Below are 24,170 nucleotides of genomic sequence, written 5' to 3' on the forward strand. Positions count from 1 at the left end.
TCAAAGGGGAGTTCACATTTTCTTTTCAACTGAGTAACCTAAAAATACAACAACTTGTGTTTACAGAGGTTAAAACATTGACTGTATACTTAAATATTATTACATATAACATGTCTGGTTTCTGGTTCATACATCTCACATGACTTCCAGGAACCAGAGGTTTATATTGTGACTTTGACAAAATAGAGAGGATACTTTGTGTTCAACAAATATCTTTGACAATTGAGACTGGTAGAAACTGTCCATTGTTTATTTTTGACAAAATTTAAGGATTTTCTTGAAGAGGTATTTAGTATTAAGGTTGTGTCCAATCTTCAACAAGTTTTATCTAATGGTATGTTTAAAAAATTTGAAGAATTCTTAAGAAAAATTCCACTTTTCTGTTGAATTTATTTACAACTAAAATTAATGAGTGCACCCCCTTTCTTTTAATACCAATATATATACTATCAGTCCTCAGATAACATACCTTAACAGTATGACAAGCCTTCAGTGGATCTACCACTACACCATCTATTTCTATTTCTCTAGTATATACTTTGAGTTCTCCATCCTCAGCTATACATCTCCATTGACTGTCTCCATCTGATGATTGGTCAGACATTCTAGCTATATGCTCATTTGTTATCTTATTAATCTGAAAGATAGCATACACATGAAATATATGTATACACAAGTCTGGACTCGCTGAAATTTCTTCTATAATTTACTGAGTCAGCTGAATAAATAATGTATTATAATAATACACTCACAGTTTCTAACATCAAGGTCAAATGATATATTCAGGGTTCTTAATAGGTTATTCTTTGGGACAAGTCATGGTTCTCGTCACTTTCTTAAGTGGTGAGTCTCAGCTAATTCTGATGAGTCTACAGTACATTACTCAAAAAACTCTGGCCTATGCCTTCTATGAACTTCTTCGAATTGAATGATTAAACTTACTATTTTTTTTAAACTGGATTACCAAGGTTAACAGCTCACAACTTACATCTGCACATCATCCCTAAATCATAGGTTTTGGTGATAGTACAAATAGCAATCAAATACATTAAATTTCAGTTTTATGTGAAATAAATATATCTTATTTTGTCTTTATCTTTAAAATTATATTGCCTTGGTGGTCTGGTGCTTGCCTTGAGCATGGGATGTCTAGGGTTTGATACCCTGTCGGTCAAACCAAAGACTTGAAAATTAGTTTTTGCAGTTGTATTTAATGAAAATGCAACAATTAGGAATAGGAGTCCCAGTAGGGTGACATTTCATTTTGCAGACTGTTACCTTGTGAACTTGCAGGTAAAAAATCAACTCATGTCCATCTATTACAAAGTACGGATCATATTCATATCACATTAGCATGTTCTCGCTCTGATATGTCTGTTATATTTGCCACTGGATTTTAAAAAGTAAATCATTGAACTTGAAAAAATTATATCCAGGTCATGCCACACTTTGGACATATGTAAAGTATTTTTTTTAATAAAATGCATTAATAAATGAAAAAGTTTAAATTAAACTTTTATAACCATTAAACTTGAATTTGAGAAAAAGAAATCTTGAAAAATTTGTCTTTCATTTCCTTTTTTAATATTATTACATACCTCATCATACAATCTGTGACTTGGAGCTAAAGATATCTTTGGTTGACTCAACAGTCCTATCTGTACCTTCAAAATATCAACAATGACTAAAACAGGAGAACTTAAAAACAGTACTAAAACAGACAGGACTAAAACAGGCGGAATATCATTTTTTTTTTAGCTAAGTGCAAACTTAGTGAAAGGAATGTTTTTATTATAAATTCAAATTTCATCATGATTTTTTAGGCAAATATTTTTCAATGTAATAGTTTATTAACCATATTCAGCTATAACTCCTAATTATATCATCAATATCAAAGATTGCCCTTCCAAAGAAGAATTTTTTTATAGTTTATCTAACATAGGACAATTACTCACTGAACTGTAGATGGACAGAACAGCCTTTGAATAAATTGAAATTACAGAATCAAGAATGAAAATTTAAATAAATTGTTTTCCAAATATCTATTCTATTCTGACATGTTCTTTTTTCTGTCTGCCACTTAAATATACAGATTTATTTCTTAAAACTCTAATTATATTTGCCAAAAAAGCCACTAAAAACTGTTGATATCAACATATACTAAAAGTTTGTAATTTATAGACAGAATAATTAGTGTACCTTCTCATCATCTTTCTGTTCTAGTTTATCAAGACTAGCATCAACTGCATCATAAAATTCATCTTCTTTTATCTGACAGTGTGGTCCTTCCTGAAATTAATGACAATATTCTTATCACATATATAAAACTGTCCAATATGCTGGACTAGTATCCACAATTCTGGATATAAATAAAATCAATGTAACAATAAATGAGGAATGTGTCCATGGGACACAGATGATGCCCCCGCTTGCATATCATATGAAGTTATAAAGAGACATAACTGAAGAACGGTAAAAGTGACGCTACCCAAATTTGTACTTGATCTGAGTTTTGTGGTAATAAGTATTGTGTATAAGTTTCATAACATTTGGTTAAGGCAAACAAAAGTTAGAGAACAGAAACCAACTTTGGGACGTACATACGTACTTACGGACGTACAAGGGTAAAACTTAATGCCCCCTCCGCTACGGCGGGGGCATAAAATATCTTATCCACATGCATATATGTATATTTAAAGAATAACAGTACTTTATTTGAAGAGTAGCCACTGTCAAATCCAAAATGCCTTATTGCATTAGAATATTATTTAATATGGTCTAAAATACGATGAGAAGAGGACATTCAAAAACAGTAAGTAAAATTAGTTGACATATAAAGCCATGTAACAAGATATGCAATGAAAATTTTTAGTGCATATTTGGCAGATGAAATTAAACCATATGCAAGGACTTGCAATGACAAGGTTGGTTCATAAAAAGTAAAAATTTTAAGTTCAAAGGGGCATAAGTCTCATGAATCTTATAGACCAATTAAAACTTCCATGTGGTAATGTTTTTATATCTTGATCTATTTTCCTACAAAGGTTTAGGGATATTGGACATAACACCTAAGAAGATGGTCCAGATAGACATCTGATTTGTATATATTGCCCAATCATTGTTTATACAAGATGTAATAGCATCATTGAAGAGTTTTTTCAGACTTTTTTTTGTCAAATGAAACATCATGGATTATCTCTCTTTGTTAAGTAAAAACAATGCTTACTTCAAAATCTGGTCCTCCTATTACAAGTCTTGGTGGCTGTTTCATTTGTTCTGCTGAGAGTTCTTTAAATTTTTCTTCGGTTTTCTTCCGACGTTCATTTTCCTGTAATATTAAACAAGAACCAATTACTTCACAGTTTACAATATTTTATGGACAAGTACAAGTCAGGTTTGTAATTTATGTATGATAGGTTACATTTTAAAATGCACTGGAAATATCTATTATATCTTTTAAAATAATGATTTCATTTAAAAACATTCTCATAATCTTTTAAGGTGAGAGACATTTACCAGAAATTTAAACTCTCCAAAAATACTTCATTAAGTTTGTTTGGTGTACTTCTATATATCTCTCAATAACCACCAGGGTTAGATGTGGAGGACAACATAATGACCAGGGTAATCCACCAAACTTTGGCTGATAAACACATTCTTATTACATAACAATAGATCTAGTCAATTTGCAGTTTCTTCTGATGACTGAGGCAAGACTCAATATAGTTCCATTGTTGTGATAAGCTGACCTGTAGAAGTAAAAGTTGACAAGCTACAGGGACCACTTTATCACTCCAGGCCACATACTTATTTTTAAGATTGAGGATATAACGTTTATGCTCTTTACTTGCCTTGTCAAGCTTTTTCTTCCATGCCTCCTCTCTCTGTCCCATGAGATCAATACAGTGAGATAAAGTAGCAATGATTCCAGCTGTGGTGGCTTTAAATGTGAAGGCTTCTCCTTTAAAATCTACAGAATGTCCTCCATGCTGTTGTAATATGGAAGCTGAAATGAAATCAATACAAAGAATTAATTTAGCTACAATTCCAGCAGTGGTCATTCAAATAATAATATTCTTTCTCTTCAAAACGTGTCTTGCCTATTTATTACAGACCATATGTTGACCTTCAAGTGTCTTTAATTCAGTTTTTTTGTGTGTTGTAGGTTGCCTTCTCATTTCTGTACACCTAAACATCTCCTTTATAAGATATTCAAAAATTGTTGTCTCCCCTTAATAAGAATAATATAATTCAATAAAATGCTCCGCAGGGCGCAGCTTGATACGATCGCAGAGGTCGAACCCTGAACAGTTGGGGCAAGTATGGACACAACATTCAAGCTTGATACAGCTTTGCATTTGGATTGTGATTAAATATTTGACACAGCATAGGTTTCTAACACAGAATGAATGTGGTCTAAGAACTTAAAAATTTTAAATTGGACATTCACCTATTATGGTCCAATATCCAAAATCTAAATACATGGTTAGATTCAGCATATCAAAGAACCCCAAGAATTCAATTTTTGATGAAATCAAACAAAGTTTAATTTTGGACCCTTTTGACCTCAATATGGACAAAGTTGATAACGGGGCCCAAAAATCAAAAATCTAAATACATGGTTAGATTCAGCATATCAAAGATCCCCATATATTCAATTTTTGTTGAAATCAAACAAAGTTTAATTTTGGACCCCGATTTGGACCAACTTGAAAAATGGGCCCATAATCAAAAATCTAAATACATGTTTAGATTCAGCATATCAAAGAACCCTAAGAATTCAATTTTTGTTAAAATCAAACTAAGTTTAATTTTGGACCCACTGGACCTTAATGTAGACCAATTTGAAAACGGAACCAAAAATTAAGAATCTAAATACACGGTTAGATTCGGCATATCAAAGAACCCCAATAATTCAATTTTTGATGAAATCAAACAAAGTTTAATTTTGGACCCTTTGGACCTCAATGTGGACCAATTTAAAAACGGGGCCCAAAATCCAAAAACTAAATACACGGTTAGATTTAGCATATTAAAGAACCCCAAGAATTCAAGAATAAAACCCCATTGAAATTGGTCAAGAAATAAGCAATTTATACGAAGTATCTTCTTTTGCACAATACTGTGCAATTAAATATTTCTTGCTATTGGGCAATACTGTACAATTGACAATTTCTTGCTATTGCGCAATATTGTGCTATTGGATATTTCTTGCTATTGCGCAATACTGTGCAATTGAAGATTTCTTGCTATTGTGCAATACTGTGCAATTGAAGATTTCTTGCTATTGTGCAATACTGTGCAATTGAAAATTTCTTGCTATTGCACAATACTTATTATATAATAATTTACACTTCCTGTTTGGTGTGTATCTCCTACCATATCATTATTATTTGCTTTTAAATATAAATCAGAAATAACCAACTTAAAATGGAAAATTTTAAAAGAAAAAAAAAAGGAAAAAAAAAAAAAAAAAATGAAAAAAAAATAAATCCCCCCCCAAAATTTTTTGAACCCCCATTATGATTCATCACCCCCAAACTCAATCCCAGCCTTCCCTTTGTGGTATGGTACCTTGCAGTACAATTTCAGAGAGATCCATACACTTGAACACAAGTTATTGTCTGGAAACTAGAAAAATGTGTTTTTTGGCCCCTTTTTGGCCCCAAATTCCTAAACGTTAAGGGCAATTACCCCCAAACTCAAACCCAGCTTTCCCTTTGAGATATGGAACCTTGTAGTACAATTTCAGAAAGATCCATACACTTACACACAAGTTATTGTCCTGAAACTAGAATAAAATGCTCCGCAGGGCGCAGCTTGATACGACCGCAGAGGTCGAACCCTGAACAGTTGGGGGAAGTATGGACACAACATTCAAGCTTGATACAGCTTTGGATTTGGATTGTGATTAAATATTTGACACAGCATAGGTTTCTAACACAGATTGAATGTGGTCTAAGAACTTAAAAATTTTAAATTGGACATTCACCTATTATGGTCCAATATCCAAAATCTAAATACATGGTTAGATTCAGCATATCAAAGAACCCCAAGAATTCAATTTTTGATGAAATCAAACAAAGTTTAATTTTGGACCCTTTTGACCTCAATGTGGACAAAGTTAATAACGGGGCCCAAAAATCAAAAATCTAAATACATGGTTAGATTCAGCATATCAAAGAACCCCATATATTCAATTTTTGTTGAAATCAAACAAAGTTTAATTTTGGACCCCGATTTGGACCAACTTGAAAACTGGGCCCATAATCAAAAATCTAAATACATATTTAGATTCAGCATATCAAAGAACCCTAAGAATTCAATTTTTGTTAAAATCAAACTAAGTTTAATTTTGGACCCTTTGGACCTTAATGTAGACCAATTTGAAAACGGAACCAAAAATTAAGAATCTAAATACACGGTTAGATTCAGCATATCAAAGAACCCCAAGAATTCAATTTTTGATGAAATCAAACAAAGTTTAATTTTGGACCCTTTTGACCTCAATGTGGACAAAGTTGATAACGGGGCCCAAAAATCAAAAATCTAAATACATGGTTAGATTCAGCATATCAAAGAACCCCATATATTCAATTTTTGTTGAAATCAAACAAAGTTTAATTTTGGACCCCGATTTGGACCAACTTGAAAACTGGGCCCATAATCAAAAATCTAAATACATGTTTAGATTCAGCATATCAAAGAACCCTAAGAATTCAATTTTTGTTAAAATCAAACTAAGTTTAATTTTGGACCCTTTGGACCTTAATGTAGACCAATTTGAAAACGGAACCAAAATTTAAGAATCTAAATACACAGTTAGATTCGGCATATCAAAGAACCCCAATAATTCAATTTTTGATGAAATCAAACAAAGTTTAATTTTGGACAGTTTGGACCTCAATGTGGACCAATTTAAAAACGGGGCCCAAAATCCAAAAACTAAATACACGGTTAGATTCAGCATATTAAAGAACCCCATGAAATCAAGAATAAAACCCCATTGAAATTTGTCAAGAAATAAGCAATTTATAGGAAGTATCTTCTTTTGCACAATCCTGTGCTATTAAATATTTCTTGCTATTGCGCAATACTGTACAATTGACAATTTCTTGCTATTGCGCAATATTGTGCTATTGGATATTTCTTGCTATTGCGCAATACTGTGCAATTGAAGATTTCTTGCTATTGCGCAATACTGTGCAATTGAAGATTTCTTGCTATTGTGCAATACTGTGCAATTGAAAATTTCTTGCTATTGCACAATACTTATTATATAATAATTTACACATCCTGTTTGGTGTGTATCTCCTACCATATCATTATTATTTGATTTTAAATATAAATCAGAAATAACCAACTTAAAATGGAAAATTTTAAAAGAAACAAAAAAGGAAAAAAAGAAAAAAAATGAAAAAAAAATAAATCCCCCCCCAAAATTTTTTGAACCCCCATTATGATTCATCACCCCCAAACTCAATCCCAGCCTTCCCTTTGTGGTATGGTACCTTGCAGTACAATTTCAGAGAGATCCATACACTTGAACACAAGTTATTGTCTGGAAACTAGAAAAAAATGTGTTTTTTGGCCCCTTTTTGGCCCCAAATTCCTAAACGTTTAGGGCAATTACCCCCAAACTCAAACCCAGCTTTCCCTTTGTGATATGGAACCTTGTAGTACAATTTCAGAAAGATCCATACACTTACACACAAGTTATTGTCATGAAACTAGAAAAATGCTTGTTTTTTGCCCCTTTTTTGGCCCCTAATTCCTAAAATTTGGAGGCAATTACCCCCAAAATCAATCCCAGCATTCCTTTAGTGATATGGAACCTTGTGGTACAATGTCAGAGAGATCCATACACTAACACACAAGTTATGTCTGGAAGTTACAAAAATGCTTATTTTTGGCCCCTTTTTGGCCCCTAATTCCTTTACTGTTATTACCATAACCCCCAAAATCAATCCCAACCTTCCTTTTGTGGTATTGAACCTTGTGGTAAAATTTCATAAAGATCCATTCACTTAAACTAAAGTTAGAGTGCGAAAACCAATGTGTCTTCGGACGACGCCGGACGACGACAACGACGACGACGACGACGCCAACGTCATACCAATATACGACCACAAAAATTTTTTTGCGGTCGTATAAAAATGCTTGTTTTTTGCCCCTTTTTGGCCCCTAATTCCTTAAATATTGAGGCAATTACCCCCATCATCAATCCCAGCCTTCCCTTTGTGGTATGGTACCTTGCAGTACAATTTCAGAGAGATCCATACACTTGAACACAAGTTATTGTCTGGAAACTAGAAAAATGCTTATTTTTGGCCCCTTTTTGGCCCCCAATTCCTAAACGTTTCGGCAATTACCCCCAAACTCAATTCCAGCTTTCCCTTTGTGATATGGAACCTTGTAGTACAATTTCAGAAAGATCCATACACTTACACACAAGTTATTGTCATGAAACTAGAAAAATGCTTGTTTTTTGCCCCTTTTTTGGCCCCTAATTCCTAAAACTTTGAGGCAATTACCCCCAAAATCAATCCCAGCATTCCTTTTGTGATATGGAACCTTGTGGTACAATGTCAGAGAGATCCATACACTAACACACAAGTTATGTCTGGAAGTTACAAAAATGCTTATTTTTGGCCCCTTTTTGGCCCCTAATTCCTTTACTGTTGGTACCATAACCCCCAAAATCAATCCCAACTTTCCTTTTGTGGTATTGAACCTTGTGGTAAAATTTCATAGAGATCCATTCACTTAAACTAAAGTTAGAGTGCGAAAACCAATGTGTCTTCGGACGACGCCAGACGACAACGACGACGGCGACGACGACGACGCCAACGTCATACCAATATACGACCACAAAATTTTTTTTGCGGTCGTATAAAAATATGATTTGTAGAGATATTGATTATCATTAATTTTCCAGCTGACTAAAACCACTGATTTCAATACTCAGTCTGAAATTTATTAAAAGAAAAGTGCTATTTTTTTTAAATGAAATAAATTTAATTATTTGTTGATGGTTCAAGTTTTCTGACGTATCTTACTGACATATAACTGGTACTTCTTCATGTTGTGGTAGATAGCTAGGTTGACCATAATCTAGCATAAAATTGTTGGTCCATTATAACTGATGATAATAACTAAGTGGATCTTAACTTTACCTAACCTTTCCATTGGTCTGTTAAGATAACATTAATGCCTACTTGGTTGAAGGTTATCTTACCTAAATCTGTGCCTGTTGGTCCGTTAAAATGATGTGGATGATGATGACTAGGTGGATGTTCAGAAGAAGTGTCACTAATGTCATCTGGGTCACCAATGTCTTCTTCTGCTACTATTAATGAATTGAAAAAATTTAATATACAATCTTACAGTATTAAATCATATAGTGTTTGTTTTTCTTTCGAATTAAAAAACATCAAACAATGACTTTTTTTATCATTTACAAGTACCGATGTATTTTCTTTTAAGTAAAACAAGAATGCATGTGTTGACGTGCACAGCAGACCCCGAATCACAATTCAAAGTAAAGGACAATAGGATGAAGGTGTCTGACAGATAAAAAAAGCACACACATATAACAACTCATCATTGTAGAGCTACTGACCAAATACAAAGTCTTTCTGTTCATAAGTATTGAAGAAATGTGTGAAGAAAATTTGTAAGTTCATCCATCATATTGAAAAATTCAAAGTACATGTATCAACAAACAGGAAGAATGTTTTTTGGTTTAAAACTAAGTTCCTTTATTTAATATCACTATTACACATCAAAAACTTTTGTCGAACTACAGTGACAAGTAACAATCATTTTAAATGTCATCACTATTAGGTAAACAAAATTCTGGGAAAGAATTGACAGGCACTTTTCTTCCCCATATAATTCATATGCTATTTCAAATGGAAATCTTACACATGATTTATTTCTGATAACTTTCACACACACCTTTTTTTTTACTATAATGGCCCTTACTTAAAATTGGCTAATACTCTACATATATAGATTTTCTGTTTATCTATTCATGATAATTAATATATATCAATCTCAGCATGAACTTTAACTCATTTGTTCTAAAAAGAACTTTCTTATTCATGTGTAAAATTAATAATACACATTTCCTACATCCTCTCCACATTTATAAATCACATCTTAATGCCTGGAATCATATATAACAGTTTGAACTCTTAAGCATGGATTAAAAACACATATGGAACATTTCCATTTTTTACACATGTAATTCCAAAGATATTTACAGTCATGTACAACACCATGTGTCACTGCAGATGCACAAGTGTCAAAGTAACTTTGTAATGTGTCTATCTGTCGACAAAGTATATCACGGAACGTTTCCATTTCAGCCAATTTTTCTTTTAATCCTCTTCCACGCTGCAAAACAAAATTAAAAAAGTCTGATATAAACTATTGACAACTTATGTGATGTAAAAGTTGATATTTTTGCAGGCTGTTATTTTCGAGATTTCTATGCATAATCTATTTGTTTTAGGTTCAATTAGATTAATATCAAATGATAAGTCATCTAAATTCATCCTTCACAACATTATTGTTGATGTCTTGAACAAACTATTCACGCTGGTGATATTTCATGCATTTCATGTGATTGTGGAATAAGTGAAAATAACACCCTCAAAGAAATATAGAATTTACAATGAATTTGCATTTTTTCATACAGAAGATATAAATTGGTTTTTTATGCTGAATTTTTTCCTTTTTTGTTTTCCCTTAAATTGCTTTGCCTTTTTTCCTGTTCTCTTTTGAAAAGGTTTCCTTTTCATGACCGTTGACTGTTTCCTTATCAAATCTGATTTAATGCAAGTTTATTTGTCAGAGATAAACCATGATAAACTGTATTAACAACTTGGTTTCACATCTAATGGATTTTTTTTAAAACAAAATTAATGATGGGAACATTCTCTGTGTAAAATTTAAAGTTTTTTTCTGGTCTCAAGGCTACATGTATGTAGAGCTCAATATATTGTATGGAAACTTGTCTGCTATTGAAGCATGCATGTTGACATCTAGCTGTCTATTTTTGTGAGGTTCCGTAAATGGCCCCATATCTCCTTTATTTACATGTTAGCTGACAAGAAATTATCAAAATACTTGTGTTTCTTTCAGGACACATTTTTATGTTTTACAGATGATCTTGTTTTCTTTTCCTAATAAGTGTTGTATGCTAATACCAGCAAATACCAGTTTTTTGTGTCTTTATTTTGATCCATGATTATACTTATGATTGTGAAGATGTCTTTTGGCTTTTTTGGGTTGTTGTGTTGCTTTCTCATTAATGTTTAAACCAATTTTCCTTTCATTCACATCAAGAATGATTCAATTTTGAAAATAATACCTTAAAAGATGATGCTGATAAAGTAGATAAACTGGTACCAGATTGTAATGACAGCAGGGAACCATGTCTTCGTAGATTGTTTTCACTGCCATAACCAGATTCAGCTTGCTGAAAAACAAATATAGACATAACTTATTTTGAATGATCTCACATAAAAACATCTCAAGAAATTCCATTGAAATGACAGGTGATGAGAAACATATTATTGTATGATTGTTTTTTAAGGGTTTCATGCAGTCCTGTTCCCCATTCTGGTTTACATAGTTTGTTACTGAAAGACACATACGAGCACAGATGAGTTGAGTGAATTCTAAAGTGAATTCTGACAAGGGAGGTCACCAGAACTTGAAGGTTCATTAAAATGTTTAAGCAATAAAAAAAAATGTTTCTTCTTCATTAAAAATCCTAACAAGAATATGTGTTCATAGGACATCGTTCCCCGAGTATTATTCCTGTAACTCATTTGCTATGCCCTGACTAGGGTTGTTTTCTGTTTTAATAAATGTCATCTATGTATAACTGGTAAATTAGTATTGATATTTTAATAGCTGGGAAAACATGAATTATTTATCAGTTGAAATCAGCTTTGGACTAGGTTTCAGTTACTGCAAGTACTCTTAAATTGATACTTTGTGTATTTCTCATCTTTTAGTTAGGGTTTTTTTTTGGTGCTTAATGTTGTGCTGTTACACAGTTGTGTTATGTTGTTCAGTAACCCAGAGTCATTTACATCCTCATCCTCTGGTGGAAAGTTTGTCTCATCAACAATCATAACACGTCTCTTATTCATATATGTAAACTAAGTTTCGAGTTGATGTGAACACAACTTCATGGTAAGCAACATTAAACCAAAAGTATAAGCTAAGACAGGACGGATTGATGCACAGTCCTGTAAACATTATGTCTGGTATTTGTTGGTGATTCCTGTTATCCTTTATTCATTAATTTTAAATTAACTAATCTGTACAAAACAAAACAAAACAAATGTGAATACAAAGAAATACTGGTGTATTAGGAACAAACACAGTAAGGAAATGGTCTTCAATTTTGAATAGTGTTTGACCCTGAAATTAAAGCCTCTTACGATCTTGCTTTTATTGACATGTTTTTACTACAGAATTTAGCCAGTTAAGTTCAAACTTATAACTAACATACAAGTTTACTGTCCAAATGTCCTAGTCATCTATTTTTTAGATAAGTTAAAAATTCAAGGAACATATCAAGCAAAATAAACACAAATATCATCAACAGGCAAAAATCTTTAGAATTAAGATCAACACTATGGTTTTGTCTGTTAATTAACAGATTCCGCATTTTAATGAAATTCAACACATGTACAGTACTGGATGCCTCATATTTTAAATATCTTTTAGTCCATATCAAAATTGAAACTTGTTCCAGAGTGAAAATAATGTTTAGTTTGTACTTCCTTATCTGCTTATGTTTTGAAAAATCTTAAACAAGATTTTAATAATCAATATGTGTGTATTTTTTGGAATGTGTCCAATTAAACTCTTTTTAACAAACATTTAAAAATTTAGTAAACAAAGAATCAATTTCACTGTTTCATCAAATTAAAAGAACAATTTACTAAAATACTTAAAAGAAAATTGATTTGAAACATACAACAAGCATAAAATTTAAGAGTTTTCATTTGAGATTTGAATAATGTATTGTCCTCAGGGAAGAATTTTATAAATAATAAATTGTCTATTATCCCTTTATCACATTAAATTTCCATTTCTACCTTCAATAGTTTAAAATATCCAAGTATCTAACAGATTATCAAATATCAATTACTAAATTTTTCTTTCTTTTTTCAGAATCAGATTTAATAATTCTTTTGTAAGCCTTGTTTCTTAAACAATTATTTTATTCTTTAAAAATATTGTAGTATACTTAGATATGTTAGAAGAACTTATTTTCATGGAGTTAAAATTTAGTGGTTTTGTCACTAAAGTTGATTTATTGGAATTCATATATTTGTATGAAAATGGCACTATTAAATAATTTTTAGTTTATCATTATATGTACCATTAATTTATTAAATATCACATTTTCATTAACTCATAACTATAATGAAGAGTATACCTCTCTTCAACATAAAGACTCTACTCATACTATGCAGCAACATTATTACAGTAATAATGGTTGGCCAACAATTTCAAGAGAAGAGATACAATAAGACTGATGAACAAAATTCTCCCCTCCAATAAAAAGGGATGTGTGTCATTCTAGTAAATGCAAACTTATAACTTAACATAATTTGATAAAATATAAAAATATCTACAAAACTTTCTTATGGGATCTTATTTTCCTTAATATACTTTTGTTATCTGTGTAAAAATGTTAAACATTAATTATCCTGTGAACATAGGAATGAATGTGAAAAATTGGAATCGTTTACTTCTTTTTTAAAAGATTGCTAGCAGGAAACAAACAAGTGATATTTTATTCAAAATAAAGCACATTAGTTGCATATCTATGTAAAGTTTTCTTTTTACAGTGGAGTCCCCATTATAATACCTCAGTACTACAAAATACCCTATGTAATTCAATAGCGCTGATCCATCGATTGCGGTCATCTTCGCTGGCAGCTCTCAGGTACCACATACAATCATTTACACTAACATCGAATCTACACTCGTCAAACTGGTGAGGCTGAAAAATCAAAGAGAATTTGACTTAATAAACATATCATTACAGGTGATTACTGTATACAGATTCTACATCTAATATACATGATATACTTGTGGATTCCAAGAGATCTATCATCAGTATTTTATTACTCAAAACAGATCAATGTAGAATTTTGTACTGGTGCATGTACGTGTTATTTGTACCTTTATAAGCATATAAAGAAGGGAAGATTTGTCAATCATACACGGGTGTCCGGGAGTTAGAATCCCTGTTTTTTTAAGATCAATGCTTAAGGATAAAGACATATGACTGGGATCAAAAATTTTACATTCAAGCAAAGGAGTATTCAGGGAGCAACCATTTTAACTTCAAAGGGGTTTGAGGGGGGGGGGGGGGGGGGGGGGGTATGGTTTTTTGTCGGAGTCAGAAATTTTTTCTCTCGCAAATCACGAACAATTTTATTTAGTATTTCAACGCTATCAATCAAATTATTTTTCCATTGAAGGATTTTTTTTTATTCAAAATAGATGCTTAATATTTTTTTTGCTATTGGAATTTCCTTAAATGTGTTTTAAAATATCTTGAAACAACTTGTAGTGAACACTATTAGTAATTTCTTATGTGTATGCTATTTAAAAAATAATCAATTTCTATTCATTGTAATGAATAACAATGGATTTTGTTTTCGGGATGTAGAAGCAGGGGTTTCCAGAAACCCCACTCGTCACACCCTGTGGTCAAAATCCATTGTTATTCGTAACAATTGATCTATTCAATTTACACTTGTTTCATAAATAGAAACTATGAAGTATAACAATATAACTGGGGTGTAACTATTGTTCAAGATGAAAAGCCTAATTAAACCTAAACTTATTTTGTATAATGTGATTATTCACTAGACTTTTTTGAAAGAAATTTATGATGTAAATAAGTCAACCTAGTTTATACTAAAAACATTTTTTTTTAAATTTCAGAGATCTAAACTGCCTTCTACACTCCTACACAAATTTATATCAAATACATGTATGTATAGATGTATTTCTAAATGAATAAAATTTAATTTTATGTTTGTACAAGATTAAATAACTTATCAAGTACATGTATATTAACATAAGATCACAGGTTATTCAGTTTTCTTCATAAAGATATCCTAAAATATAAAATATGAATACTATTTGGCAATTGAGCAATAAAAGTACGAAGACTCATACTGTGTTGAGTGGCTGACATTTTACAACATTTTAATCTGTTAAAAGTTTTTTCCTATAAATGTCAGTGTTATCTTCCACAAAGAAGTTTTTGAACCTTGCATTTTATGTTTAGTCAAAACAGTTTGACATTGTTGTTTATACTGCCAAAATTAAATAAAGTTGGGGCAAACTTTTGAAACCTCACAAAGACACAACATGGGCTTTTCACTTTCAGAAACTTTGAGAAGATTGACTTGTCAATATTGCTAAAAAATTTAATGTATGGGGAATAAAAGGCCCTTGTCAACATAAAATTTAAGTGACTTAGTCATATCAATTTGATGACAGAATTTACGAAATCATCAAAGGAAGAAAATATGTGTGTAGGTACATTGTACATGTAACATAAGAAAATCCAACAGATATTATCATAGTTTTCCATCAATCATTGAATCAAACATAAGGTATTTTACAATGTACATTCAAAATCATTGAGATAAAAAAAATGCTTATCAAAGTGTGACTCAGATCTCCTACACAAAACATCTGTAATGATAAGAGGTTAACCTCAAGTTCAATGACATTAGAATGAAATTGAACAATGTACATTTAACTTGTATCCTATCATTAAAACTTACTTATGTTGTTATTTTATCTGCATGAGACAAAACTATATAATTTATTTATAAATTATAATTAAGTAAATGTTAAGACTTCTTTTGAAAAACCTATATTTGGATATACTTTAAACTAACACCTTTTCAGATTTTGATTATATAATAGTACTTCATGTTACTTAACTGAATGTACACCAAGATGTGGTTTAATGAAATTGGATACCCTGCATTTATCAATATCATGCTTTTCAATAACATATGGTCAAATCGCTGAAAGACCCCCTCCAAAATTATTGAAAACTATCATTCTGCATTGACAATAATATCTTGGTTTAAATAAAATACACCCCTTCGGGCTAATGCCCTCAAGGTGTAATAATACTCACATTATAATGTTGTAATGTTGTTTTTTTTTTATTTGCTTGGGATTTGATTTAAAATACAAAATGTACATAAAGTCATGAAGTGTATCAAGTCTTTAAAGATGAAACTTACTGAACTGCTAAGAATATTTTATAAGTGGGTATGAATTTGTGCCATTTTATATATAGTTTTATTCATTAGGTATTTAGTTTTACATATAAATCAAAGAATGATCTAAATTTGTTTTAACCTTAACCATGTTAACTGAACTTGAGTAAATCTATACATTTATTACATTTATAAAGGACACTGTTGTAAACAATCTTCCTTGACTTTAGCACAGAGCGTACTAGAACCAAACAGTCAGACAGACGGGTGCTACTTGATGTTTTCAAAATTTCTGATAAGCATAATATCTGTAGAACAATTTTTTTAAACATCAACACACTGAGAATTATACTATAAACAACAAAGAACCTTTTTAAAATAACATGATCAAACTGCTTGATAAATTTTATGCATTTCTTTGATCATAATTATTTCCAACCTACATGACCTATAAACATGTAAAAATCATCAGGATCTTTGAAGGTTCTTAATAATTGTTAACCTTAATATATATAATTTAGCAGGACATTCCTTAAATTTTTAACAATTTTGCTTTTTTCAATAACAATATATTATTTTTATTATGGTGATGGATTTACTGTGATCAATTTCTTGTAATTGACAATGCTGATGTAAATTGACACCAATATCTGTTATCTGTCCATTAAATATGTATAATCACACACGAATTATTAATGTGACAGAGTAACTGTATACATGTGTCCAGTTTCCAACAGCAATATACATGTACATTTAATGTTATATTATATACATGAACATATACCCACTACCCAGTATGATGTATGCATGCACAGTAGAGTCAGTTAAACAAGTACAGTGAGAATTTAATTAAAACAATACTGAAAGTTTTAAACATTTACCAAAAGCCACTATTTTAACCAACAATTGCAAATTATTAGTATTTTTATAAATGAAAATTGGGTCCTCCCTCGGAACTCGAGTCTGAATATCAAATTTGGTGAGCAGCTCTTCCAGAAATGAATAAGTTGCTAGACTGATCCCTCTGACGTCCGAAATACTTCATATTCTGAGGGATAAATCACATAAAAAAATCAGGTGTCCAGAAAAATTGATGCCTTTTATGTAATTTCTGGCAATTTATTATTTAAATCAAAAAAACTTATTTTGCTTTATAATTTCATAATTATTTATTATTTTATATATATTCCCCCCTAACAAAAAATGAAAAATTTATACAAAGTACTTGTAAATAATTTTAATGTCTTAAACTTTTTATCTTTCCTGGACTACCAACTACATTGTACCTTATTGTGAAAACCCAATGATGACTGTAAAATGGTCAGGGATCACCACAGGTTATTTATGGATGGGGCAGCGTGCAATGTGATCCTCAACCCTTGGATTTCCAGCTGCATCCCTTTTAAATATCTCAGAATAAACTTTGGAAATAGTTAATAATCATCAGTCTGCTTGATGGTTTATTGTATATATTCATTAATAATCATTAGTCTGCTTGATGGTTTATTGTATATATTCATTAGACTATATTATCAAATTATTTTTTTTGGTCATAAAATAAAGACACATGTACTTGTACACGGTATCGGGTCCCTGGGCCCTGATTACATGTTCGCCCTGGGTCCTTTCATCCATACAGTCCATTCGCCCTACTTTTAAAAAAAAATTAATAAATATAGTGGTATTAAGGTTTAATAAACATATTCAGATATTTATATGATCAATACTAAAGAAAATATATATTCTCGAAATTCATGAAAAAACATTGTTTTAGAGCATTAATGGGCTTTATTCTTACATTTGTTTTAATTGGAATTAATTTTAATGACCATTGATTGTAATTTAGAATGATGATTAGGTATAATTATGATGTCTTTGAGCTCACTTATTTTTGTATGAATTGTCTGTTGGATTAATAATGAAAGTTACAGTTTTTCTTAAAAATAAACTACTAGTCAGCTTGGAATGAGTAAAAACAACGTGGTACGAATTGTAAGACATAAATGGGATTTTTTTTCGCACACAGCTTGGCTTCTTTGATCTCAAGTTCGATTTGACACATATACTATATAATTATGTGCTCTTTAAAATAATAGTGTAGAGAAAAAAATTAAGGACATAACTGGTGTGTGATGTTAGGTTCGAATTGGATCTTGTTATAACTGTTAATGATTTTTATAAATTTGTTAAAATTTATCAATAAAGATAAATACATGCAGATAACATGGTCTTCCGTTGTTTTATATTAAATATCTTGTATTCCTGCATGGTACTCTACAGTACAGATCAAAGGAAAATAGTTATTTGGTAGCAGCAATACAACATAAATATTCTGTGAAATTTTCAACAAATTTTAACATACTCTTTTCCAATAATAAGCATTATACAACAATACAACAAAATAGAATAAAAAATCAGAGCGAACGGACCCAGGGCGAACAGGTACATGTATAAGCAAACGGACCCAGGGCGAACAGGTACTAGGGCAAACATGAATCAGGGCGAACAGACCTGGATTCCTTGTACACATACATTAGATGTGTATTTCTATATTAGAGCATTAAAAGAGATAAATTTATAAATATTTTTCAAGTGTTCAAATAATTATTTTATAAGCTCCATCCTAGAAAATTTGTCTGTGGTGATCCTTGGGACATGTTACATGTAACAAGCATACCATAAAAGGGTTTCCCATCTAGTAGACAAATAAATAAATAATGAAATTGAGAATGGAAATGGGGAATGTGTCAAAGAGACAACAACCCGTCCACAGAACAGACAACAGCAGAAGGCCACCAACAGGTCTTCAATGCAGCGAGAAATTCCCGCACCCGGAGGCGTCCTTCAGCTGGCCCCTAAACAAATATATATACTAGTTCAGTGATAATGAACGCCATACTAAACTCCAAATTGTACACAAGAAACTAAAATTAAAAATAATACAAGACTAACAAAGGCTAGAGGCTCCTGACTTGGGACAGGCGCAAAAATGCGGCGGGGTTAAACATCTCAGCTCGGTTGAGCTTTAGACATGTAGTGTTTTGATTGTGAAATAATTGACTGTCAACAATTATTATTAGTGACGAAGGTTGTAAAAAAAACCCACTATTTTACACACAAAATCACAAATATTTAAACTTATCTACTGAACAAACATACATATGCAATATTGAAAACAACTATCCAGTGTCAATGAAAGTGTGATTCCAAAAGGTGGCTGATTTAGGATGTCAATTTCAAACCGTTTCCCATATTGGACCAAACTGAATACTCTGTGCATTACTTTCCCAAATTGTGAATCATGTGTATTAATGAGTGATTTGCATCTGATTTGTGTCAAAGTTCAGTTTTTCCATGTATTCATCATGTAAACAAACCAAATGACAACATGTCTTGTGATCATGAAGTTTGTTAACCTACCGTGACATTAGCCTTTGACAGACTGACAGCACCTCTACAACCAAATGCAGTATCATTTTCAGATTTATAATAACTTAAAGTTCCTTCTTTTAGCACAATATAACGGTCTTGCCAACCATGTAAATAGTTTGTCCACTTTGACAGAACACCCTGCAACTCGGGTAAGCCAGGTTCGTAGTCCGAATCTTCGTTCTCTTCATCGTCTGTTAAACTGAGAAGGTCTAATTTCTCTTCTACTATTCCTGTAGAAACTGACATTTTCTTAAAACCAACAAAAACTTATTTTTTAAGCCGGTCTTCATATGCCGTAGGTGGTTACGGGTTGTAACTTGATTAATCAGACGCCATAATGATGTCATGAAGGAAGTGGTCTACAAAGCGCCCTCTCGCGAGCAGGGGAAGCTATAAACAAGAGGCCAACGTGATTTACTTTATTAGAAGACAGGGGAGGCAATAAACAAGAAGTCAATCAACTTCCGAAGCAAGGTCGTCGGCGCTTTGAACTTTCCCAAAGTTATGCGTTTAATTGATTGCCAAATTCGGTCCTTGTTTGGAAGTTATGTAATTTCTTCTTGAGAGATTCTATATGCAAGGTAAAAAATAATGATTTAAAAATAAAACAAATAGTTTTGGAGATATTCTTTTAACACGAAAAGGGTTATGTCTCTGCCAAAACCAGAGACTCGGACTTTAATTCCACTTATAAATATCGAAAAGCGGGTTACCAGTGTGCCGATTTTTTCATGAAATTTTATGGATACGAGGACCCGCGTCAATTATGAATCTAATTCTTATAAATTATAGAAATCATGCCCTATTGATTAGTAAATCATTGTCATATTTTGCTGTTTTGAGCCAGAGATGGAGGTTTGTCAAATGAACCAACACTACCGTCATTCTGTCTATAAATTCTAATCTCTCGGACTTTCGCTCAATCTTCTTCTTGTTCACAAAAACAAACATAAAACTAATAATAAAAAAATTAAAACGGACGATTTATCGAACTACTATGGAAGTAGAATTTGGTGGCAACCCAAAAAGTGTTCTAACTTCTTTAAGGAAGGTCGTAATGATACCTAGGACATCATATATTTGTTAGTATAATAGTCCCAGATGGTACCAATTTATCAGTCCACAATTCGAAATTTCAAACACCCCATAACATATATTGGTAAAATTGATATTTACTGAAATATAAATTAAGCACAATTTTTTGATATATAAATTCTATTGATTTGTGGCAGTCATTTTCGGTTTTGATTGAATACGATGTCAAGTCTTTTGACATAACTACATCGCGCGTGTGTCAAGGTTAATGGATTTACCGGCTTACAACTTGGGGACCACCTTACAATTTCTCAGTGAGAACAAGTTAGTTGATTTTTCCGGTGAATTTCATATGTGATGATATACGGAAAACCACAGTGTTTGTGGGAAGCTCAATTTAAAAGTGTCCGTCTTGATTGTAATTCAGAAAAAGTGTTGACTATGCATGTTTTTTGTTGTTCTTTGTGGTCGTTAAAGATTTCTGCTGATTTTTTTATTGTTACTAAATTGTGTATGCCTTTCAGTGACAAAATAAATCAGTCTGTTTTGTTTTGTCTTTCTTTCAGGGTTTCTAGTTTGATCTGCATGGTTTAGGATGGAAGGCATACTGCCTTGTTCGTAACCGTAGTAAGATGTTATATAAGCTTACTGCTCTTTTCTGAGCGTTTCTAGTTTGCTCTGTATAAATAAATTTGATTGGTTGGTTGATTGTTAATAACTGGTGGAGGAAGCCGGATCCCCGGATTTCCCGGAGAGAACCATGCATGCTTCGACCTTCGGCAGGAAAACTTGCTATCCAACTCAATTAAGATTGGAGTCGAACGCACCTGCCTCGTGAAGGGTTCGAACTCGCATCAGTGTTGACAGGCTAGTCATACATTAAGTAAACTACTTAGACCACTCGGTCACCGAAGCTCCAAATAAATTTGATGAGTCCCATACCGTGCGAGAAATATAGGACAGGTCGAAGTTAGTCTCTTCTACACCTGTATCTTTACCTCCATAGGACATGACGACATATATAGAGAATATTATATGGCTTTTAAAATATCACATCCATATCAACCCGAGACACCAATATAATCCCAAGAGCTCTGCTCGATGGATTATATTGGTTGAGGGCAAACTCCGAAACAGCGGTTACGTCCTCCTTACTGACGCTACGTTGACTTTAGTTTAGCGAAGCAACGTCACCACTGTTTCGGAGTTTGGGTTGAGGGTTGATACGGTGCGTGATATTGAAAAAAAACCATATCATATACACTTTATTATATATCTCAAGTAGATGTTTTTTTCATGTGACGTGACGTCATACATATTAGGGGTTTGATGACTGATGTCGATGACGTGACGTCATACCGATTAAGGGTGTGATAAAGCCTTTGCAACCGTGACTGATATCGATATCATCACGGATGGCTGATACAGCACGATTGCCATTGATCGTATTACATATACAATTTACATGTATTTACTACTAAGTATATAATAAATCGTTTTAACAACTTAATGGTTCTATAAGATTTGTTACACATATATCCTCAAACTTCTATTCTTTTCGAGGTATACTCAAGTTTTGTGGTGTTTTTTTTGCGACTTCGGGTCATGTTGCATTTGAGAGGCTGAACACGCAACAGTTTCAGCCCGCGTACATGAGGTGTCTATATGGTTTTGTAGCCACCATCAGTCTTTGTTGTTGCTCATTTCCCTATAGCTCGGAACACACAGTCGTCTGCATAATGCCTCATCTCCTAAGTCATATGATCATCTATCATCTAAATATGGACCGTAGGAACAGTATTAACACGAGGACTGTTCCTTGAGGGTCTTCTGAAGTATACAGCTCAGTGCACGTGGCGGATCCACAAGGATAGGGCGTAGAGGGCATACCCCCTTGATCGCAATTTTTTTTCTAAATCTCGTGTTTCTCACGATTTACTTCATTCTTGAGCATAAAATTGTCCAAAGAAATCTATTACGTTTTCTGGTATTACGCCCTCCTTTCAAAAATCCTTGATCCGCCCCTACTGATGAATGGAAGCTTACACATGATAGATCTAGTCATATTTCACACTCAGCTTTTTACTGAAATGCATTTATTAAATACTAGTAGTTTATACACTAAATTGTATGTGTAACACAAACAATGACAATCCGGCTGTATCATCCATCCGTGATGATATCGATATCTGTCACCGTCAAGCCCATAATCTGTATGACGTCTTGTCACTTGAAAAAAATCTACTTGAGGTATATGATATTGCTTTTGCAATATCACGCAAAGCTCTTGCGGATTATATTGGTGCCTCGGGTTGATTCGGGTGTATTATTGAAAAAGACATATGATATTCTCTATCATAAGCTTACTTGTTTAGGAATTGCCTACGATAGATACTTCCATCAGTGTTCATAACGAGAACAAATTGAAGTAAATTAAGCCTTTGCAAAATTGGTCGATTGGAATGTCGGATGGAAGATTTAAACTACCACCGGGAAAAGGGGACATGTTAGGATACTGTATGGGTATAAAAAACGTACATGCTACATTAGCAAACCAGAGACTATATGTCTCTGATCAAACTAACATCCCCCTGTTTGCATGGGTTTTACTGCTGAACTTTTGATTGGCTACATACTCGCACACGTTTCTATTCTATGAAAAATTCAGATTCGTGGCATTTTTATCGTGAAACTGATGATAATGTTTTTTTTCAATGCACATTAAATGTAATGATAGGCTGGTTAAAATTTTAATTCACGAGTTTTAAATTAAGACATGAAAAATAAACAAGAGTGCACACGCTGAAATGTCTCGCCTTCTTTACTAATCATTGATATTATGTTGATAGTCCTAAATATAAAGCTTTATTACAACTGTCACATAAACTTAACATTAACCAAGTAAACTAAACATTGACCAATGAACCATGAAAATGAGGTCAAGGTCAGATGAACCATGCTAGGCAGGCATGTACAGCTAACAATTCTTCCATACAACAAATATAGTTGACCTATTGCTTATAGTTTAAGAAAAACAGACGAAAACACAAAAACTTAACACTGAGCAATGAACCTTGAAAATGAGGTCAAGGTCAAATAAAACCTGCGTGACTGACATATAGATCATAAAATATTTCCATACACCAAATATAGTTGAACTATTGCATATAGTATTAGAAAAAAAGACCAAAACTCAAAAACTTAACTTTGACCACTGAACCATGAAAATGAGGTCAAGGTAAGATGACACCTGCCAGCTAGACATGTACACCTTACAATCATTCCATACACCAAATATAGCTGACCTATTGCATGCAGTATTAGAAAGAAAGACCAAAACTCAAAAACTTAACTTTGACCACTGAACCATGAAAATGAGGTCAAGGTCAGATGACACCTGCCAGC

General features: G+C 32.4%; 1 protein-coding gene across 3 annotated transcripts in view; it reads right to left on the reverse strand.

Moving 5' to 3' along the window:
- LOC127734099 (ceramide transfer protein-like) overlaps positions 1-20,101 on the reverse strand; it is a 32,212-nt gene extending 12,111 nt beyond the window's left edge. The window contains exons 1-10 of one of the 3 annotated variants that reach the window (XM_052243728.1): positions 19,719-20,101; positions 13,925-14,041; positions 11,381-11,488; positions 10,269-10,401; positions 9,239-9,349; positions 3,852-4,006; positions 3,227-3,328; positions 2,200-2,289; positions 1,599-1,664; positions 470-637 (exon numbers count right to left, since the gene is read on the reverse strand). In XM_052243728.1, the coding sequence (XP_052099688.1) occupies positions 470-637; positions 1,599-1,664; positions 2,200-2,289; positions 3,227-3,328; positions 3,852-4,006; positions 9,239-9,349; positions 10,269-10,401; positions 11,381-11,488; positions 13,925-14,041; positions 19,719-19,976 (1,308 nt within the window). In that variant the 5' untranslated portion in view covers positions 19,977-20,101. Of the gene's footprint in view, positions 1-469; positions 638-1,598; positions 1,665-2,199; positions 2,290-3,226; positions 3,329-3,851; positions 4,007-9,238; positions 9,350-10,268; positions 10,402-11,380; positions 11,489-13,906; positions 14,042-19,718 lie in introns of all 3 variants that reach the window. The other 2 variants (XM_052243727.1, XM_052243726.1) reach the window with 2 other exon arrangements.
- Between the last annotated feature and the right edge of the window lie 4,069 nt (positions 20,102-24,170).

This window comes from Mytilus californianus, unplaced genomic scaffold (assembly GCF_021869535.1).
Source record: "Mytilus californianus isolate M0D057914Y unplaced genomic scaffold, xbMytCali1.0.p SCAF_3, whole genome shotgun sequence".
Classification (NCBI taxonomy): Eukaryota; Metazoa; Mollusca; class Bivalvia; order Mytilida; family Mytilidae; genus Mytilus; species Mytilus californianus.